Source organism: Typha latifolia, chromosome 2 (assembly GCF_019914945.1).
Source record: "Typha latifolia isolate L0001 chromosome 2, TyphaL0001v2, whole genome shotgun sequence".
Lineage (NCBI taxonomy): Eukaryota > Viridiplantae > Streptophyta > Magnoliopsida > Poales > Typhaceae > Typha > Typha latifolia.
The window spans coordinates 7,578,013-7,584,072 of record NC_133087.1 but is presented as its reverse complement, the minus strand read 5'-3'; the positions used below and the strand labels follow the sequence as shown (position 1 = coordinate 7,584,072).

Genomic DNA, 6,060 nt, shown 5'->3' with positions numbered 1-6,060 from the left:
TCACTAGTATCTCAAATTAGTCTCTTACTTTATTAATTATAGAACAATTAGAAATACTTATATATAGAATAGAAAGAAAAGTAGAAGATAGAAAGAAAGAAGAGAAAGAAGAAAAGAAAAAAGCAACAATGGAAAAGAAAATAAAGAAGAAGAAAGAAGAAGAAACAGTAAAAGAAGAATTGAAAAAAGTATGAGTCATCTCTCTTTATTATTATATTGTCTAATTAGTATTTAATGAGCACTAAAATAGTAGAAGGACAAACTTAAAACAAAAAAAAAATGTCTCATCCATAAAGAAAACTAAAAACAGGCCTAAATAACAAAAACAAAAACCTCTCGTATTTGTATTTTTGTTACAAATTTTTCTAACAATTTTGAAAAAGAAAAAAGAAAAGACTTACAAAATCAAGAACAGGTAAACTCAATCCTTATTAACATTCTTGGACGATATAACATCCGTTCTTATCCAGTCAATGGCAACATACATTCGCCCCACCAAACATAATCCAACCCCACTGTGGCCCCCTCAATCCCTTTAATCTCCATCGTATAAAATTATAATAAAAAAAAAAAACTATTGCAGCACATCAACAGCATCAACACAACAGCAAGGACTCGAACTACTTTGGCAATATAACACCATTTAAAAATCTCTGTAAAGCGACCGCCAAAGGAGAAAGAGGAAGTAAGAGAGAGAGAGAGAGAGAGAGAGAGAGAGAGAGAGAAACATGGTAGGGCTCACCTCGCACTGAAGTGATTGGAAAAACCAAAGCCGAGAGACGCGAGGGTTTGTCGGGCATTGGCGTCTGCTTCATGTGACAAAAGCAAACCCTCCCATTTGTATATTTGTCTTCTTTATTGATGGCTACTCCTCACTTGTGTTGATATTAGGCGGGATCCGCACTATCTCACATTCATTAACTTAAATACAGATAGATGGCTTCTTTCCTAATTCACCCCCCCAGGTTAAAAATTATTAGATTCCTAAATAGAGACCCAAGCTTGGGGCATTACCAATAACATAAAGTTTTCCCTATATATGTTTAGAAGAAGGTAATCAATCTAGCTCCAGAGTTTGGTTCTATCCGTATATGGTACATCTTTTGCAATTTTTTGAGCTCCAATATTAAATAAGTTTTATTTTTTTTACTTTTTTTTCCTTGGCAGTTAAGTAATCCCTTTTTAAATAAAAGATATAAATATGTATGAACCAACAAATAGATATGGGTTTATTAATCATCCAAATCATTGGTTGGTTTGTTACTTTAGATTGGCATTCTTGCCATCTTCTTAAGTATACTTTTATTTTCTATGTCTTAGTTATATATATATACATATATGTGTGTGTGTGTGTGTGTAAGTTGTTAATATGTCTACTGTTGCTTGGCTCTTACTCCTTAGCATCACCCACATTTTGTGCAGTTGATTCACAAATTTTGGGTTAATATAGTATGAAAAATAAATTACACCAAAAAACAAGCATCTCTATATTTCAACCATACCATTAGCATACGGTGAAACCAAAAGATAACAACCAAATGTAAGAAGGGTAAAAACCACAAGAGAAATATGAGCAAGATATATATATTATTTATTTATTTATATTTATGTTAATTAAGGTACCAACTGAGCCACTACTTGACCTCCACTCCATTCACATGCCCCCATCAAACAACAGTTCATGCTTCCAATTAATTATATTCTTTCCTCTCAAACATGGAAGAAACATGCTCTAAACTAATCCAAAAATCTCACCTCCCACTATCCTTTATGGGAAGTGGGTCTTTCTGCATTTAGCCTTTTTGATAAAATGCAATAAGACCAAAATGTAGGTGGTGATGTGTAATAACTTCATATAATAAAGCACCAACCCGACTTTTGCCATAATATATCATCGCATTTCCCTTTCCCCCCGTTCCCCGTTCCCCGTTCCACCTTCATTTTGCTGGGATTTTTCTCTCTATCACCGCGGCCAAATCCATCATGATCTCCGTCTCCTCCTCCACTCCGTCGTCTTCGTCCAACGGACCCGACGCACGGAAAAAGCTGCGGTCCGATCCGAAAACCCCAGCCCCGATCAAGTGGCGGACGGTGGCCCAGGAGCGCCTCTACGGCCGCCGCCTCCTCGAATCACTCCCCGCCGCCGGCTCCGGAGCTGGCGCAGTCAAGGCTGCCGCTGACTCCGCCCTCGCCCTCACCGCCCGCGGCCAGTCGCGCTGGAGCCGCGCCATCCTCTTCAGCCGCTGCCGGCGCCGAAAGGTCCTCCTCAAGGCCGGCGGCTGCATCCGTCGCCGTAGGAGGCCGCGCCCCGGCGAGAAGTTGGCCGCGGATCCGGTGGCGTCGAGGGATAAGAAGGTGAGGGAGCGGCTCCGGGTGTTGGCGCGGCTGGTGCCGGGGTGTCGGAAGCTGCCGGCAACGAGCTTGCTGGAGGAGACGGCGGATTACCTGGCGGCTCTGGAGATGCAGGTGAAGGCGATGCGCGCGCTCGCCGACGCGCTCTCAGCGGCGACTATTGCGGCGGCGCCGCCATCGGAAAACTGATGATGCCTTTGTTATTCTGGAGGAGGTGAATAATCTTTAAAAAAAAACTTGTTAAAGTGATTTAGATGGTTTTGCTGTTGTTGTTGTTGTAAATTGGGGACACCTTCTTTTGTATATGCCATTCTGATTCTTGCTTCTTACAAGATGTACCTTGGATTCTTTTATTGTTGTTAATTCCAATCATCTCTTGGATATTTGGGGGGGTGAAATGGAAGAGTTAGCATAATACTGCAGGTGCTGCTCTTAAATGGAATAGTTGAACTACTTCCAAAGTCTTATATGTTGATGCTGGGATGCTCAATTTAGGATACTTGTTCTTGTCCTCTCCTTTTTTTCCCCTTCTTGAAGAATCTATATAGCATTGTTTCCTTTTCTTTTGTTTTCCATTGTTTGTTCAATTGAAATGTATTGAAATATGGGTGTTTGATAGCATAATGCAATTTTGGTTTACTTGCTTTGCAATAGGATGCCTATTAGATAGCTAATTACACTTGATGGAACTTGGACATGGCCACAGAAAGTAAACTTCCTTCTTACTTTGTCATGTGAAACCCATGACTTCCCTGTAGGTCCGTGGGAAACTTGATGACCCTCTTAAGCAAACTATTTCTTTTACTATCTTTTTTAGTTGTCAATCTGCTGCTATTCCATTGAAAGAGATTGGAACTATATCTTCCTTGAAAAGCTCAACAGCTACTTGCACTCATTATTAGGTTGTAGTTATATTTACATCTTTTGAACTAGAGTCTAATATCAAAGTAACTCCTTAAAGTTTTGAAACACAAATAGATCACCTAAATTAATGCCCTTTCTTTATACCTCCGTTCTACTTTTTGATCCAAAATGATCGTATATGATGCACATGAGAGGTTTTAGCTACACTAGTTTATTTGATTAAACCAACTAATCGGCTTAAGACATACTCCTAATACACTAGTTTACTTGATTAAACCAACTAATCAGCTTAAGACTCATACTCCTAATACACTGGTTTACTTGATTAAACCAACTAATCAGCTTAAGACTCAAACTCCTACTACACTAGTTTACTTGATTAAACCAACTAATCAGCTTAAGACTCAAACTCCTACTACACTAGTTTACTTGATTAAACCAACTAATCAGCTTAAGACTCAAACTCCTACTACACTAGTTTACTTGATTAAACCAACTAATCAGCTTAGCTAGACTAATTAATCAATTTAACAATTCGAGTGCAAAGGGAGGTTTGTGATGATTTTGAAATCTTTTAAATAGTAAGTTCTAAAAATAGTAAATGTCTAAGCTAAAATAAGTAGGCTTGACCCAATGCATCTAATGCCCCTGATGTCATCCGAGTTAACTTGGTTTATATCACTCGAGGATATGTCTCGAACGCTTCTAAAGGCACTATAAGGAGGCAACGACCAACACTGGCCAAAGGACAACAGCTAGAGCAGGTTGACTCGGTCCGTGCAGCGGTTTCCCCACACAGCCACTGCTGAACTTTGAAGAGGATCTAGATCAGACGCTAGACCCATGTCTAAGAAGGCCTATCTTGCCCACGCCCACACTAAGAAGAGCAATAGCAGCGGCAAACCAATATCGATCTCTAGTAATACTGCACTTTGTGGAAGATAAAATGTGGGCGAATCTTAAGGATCCAGGACCTTGATGGCCACAACTAAGAGTTTTTGGCGAATATTATAGAGGCCAAAATGCAGATCTACATGAAGAAAGAACCATGTGACTAAATTTTTCAAAGTTCAATTGGAGAGATATAGTTGAATGGATCTACTGCACTGAACAAATTTCTGTATACCAGTGAAAACTAGAGACCCACAAAGTCCTTTCGGCCTGTTTCCACTTGAAGAGATGGCCATCTGCTAGTACCAAGTGGCATAGTAAGCGCATCCATTTCAGTCATGGGATGAGTTTGTGGAAGTCTTATGCAAATTCTCTAGGGTTAACATGCGCAATCAATCTATCATGATAAAAAAAAAACTCTTTTGGGGATCTTTTCACTATAGCTGGTCAAAGTATGGGATTAGTTGAGAGATCGATCAATAAGTTTCCAGAGGTCGCTAGCACACTCAATACACTTGGCCTTCCTATCAAGCAGATATTGGTTTATTAAGCTTTCCTACAAATGTATTAGGGATCTTCTTATATTCATGCTATGTCATGAAGAGTGTTAAAGTTCATCAATGCCTAGTGTTTATTATAATTAATGTTGAAAGGTAAGCTGCATGGACTATAGATCTTGTACTGCATTTGAGGATCTGCGCAATGGAAGGGAAGCAATATCTGATATTCGATAATCCAATGAGAAGTGCAAATTATTGGCTTAATTAAGAGGCATGCATGATGTTTGAAGTTAACAAAGCATTGCAAGTGAATTAGAATATTGATATTTAATGTATGAGTATCTTCAACGAAAGTCGATGAATAATGGCTAACTTGTGATCATCAACAAAAATTTTAGGTTTGTCGGAATTCTTCTCTGACTTTGAATTTGTTCCCGCTCTGCATCTCTGTCTTAGATGGCCCTTCTTTCTCTGACTATGAAGTTGATATTGGCCTTCTTGCTCCGGTTTATTTCTCCGATTCATTTTGATACTTCTATTATCAAATAGATAATAGCATATATATTTGCTCCTAAAATCTGAAATACAATAATATGTTAGTCAGAATTTCATGTTGCCTATTTGATTTTGCTTTTGCTAATTTTGTATCCATTAAGAATTTTGGTAAGGTATCAACTAGATTATAATCTTAGATCACCTAGATAAATTAGATTCTATTGTTTGGATTTGGGTTTGGGTTGGAGCTGGGAAGGAAGAAGGGTTTATCTTAGGGTTAGAGGAGGACAAAATATTTTTATTGGGATTGAGAAGGAAGAAGGATTTCAATTTAGTTTAAACATGTGGAGGAAGAAAAAAAAAATCAAGGATATTTGATCATATAATAAAGTAAATTTCTATTCTAGTTGGTTTAATCAAGTAAACTAGTAAGAGTATGAGTCTTAATCTAGTTAAGTTAGATTAACTTGAGTCCAGTTAGGTTAGCCTCCTTTAGATAATGCGGAGTGCAACTTGAGAAGATTATAAAAGAATTGAAATGATTTTTCTTTCTCTCGATCTCTCGCTCTTCTCCTTAACCGCAGCCCTCTCCTCAAACCCAAGTTGCCGCCACCACCTTGGTCAGCCCTCCTCCTTCCTCCCCGCCTTCACTTTAGGACTCGAACCTACTCCCTCCTCTTCCCCTCTAAGTATCAGACCCACCTCTACGGCCATCTACATCAATGTTATCATCCCTATCTGCAAGTTGATCCACCATTGCTGCCATCTAAACAACAATCACCTCCACCCGCCACCAACACCATCATTGGCCCTTCATCGAGATTAAACTCAATATAGTCTGAATCAAAAAAATCCTAAATATAAAAAATATTTATAGGGAGGTTACAAAGATAACCTATTCTTCCTAGACTGCCATATCGCATTTCTACAATCACATTAGACCTACCCTCCGAGATTC

The 6,060-nt window shown here is 38.8% G+C and overlaps 1 protein-coding gene and 1 long non-coding RNA gene across 2 annotated transcripts; one reads left to right on the top strand and one right to left on the bottom strand.

Moving 5' to 3' along the window:
- Positions 1-391: 391 nt before the first annotated feature.
- On the bottom strand, positions 392-772 carry LOC140780917 (uncharacterized). Its single transcript, XR_012107596.1, has 2 exons — positions 743-772; positions 392-653 (listed from the first exon to the last, which is right to left on the bottom strand). It is a non-coding gene; the product is annotated as an uncharacterized lncRNA (long non-coding RNA).
- A 1,113-nt stretch (positions 773-1,885) lies between these two features.
- Positions 1,886-2,927, top strand: LOC140781142 (transcription factor bHLH149-like). Its single transcript, XM_073126960.1, has one exon. It carries the CDS (start codon positions 1,984-1,986, stop codon positions 2,539-2,541), a length of 558 nt encoding a protein of 185 aa, XP_072983061.1. The 5' UTR covers positions 1,886-1,983; the 3' UTR covers positions 2,542-2,927.
- The last annotated feature ends 3,133 nt before the right edge of the window (positions 2,928-6,060 follow it).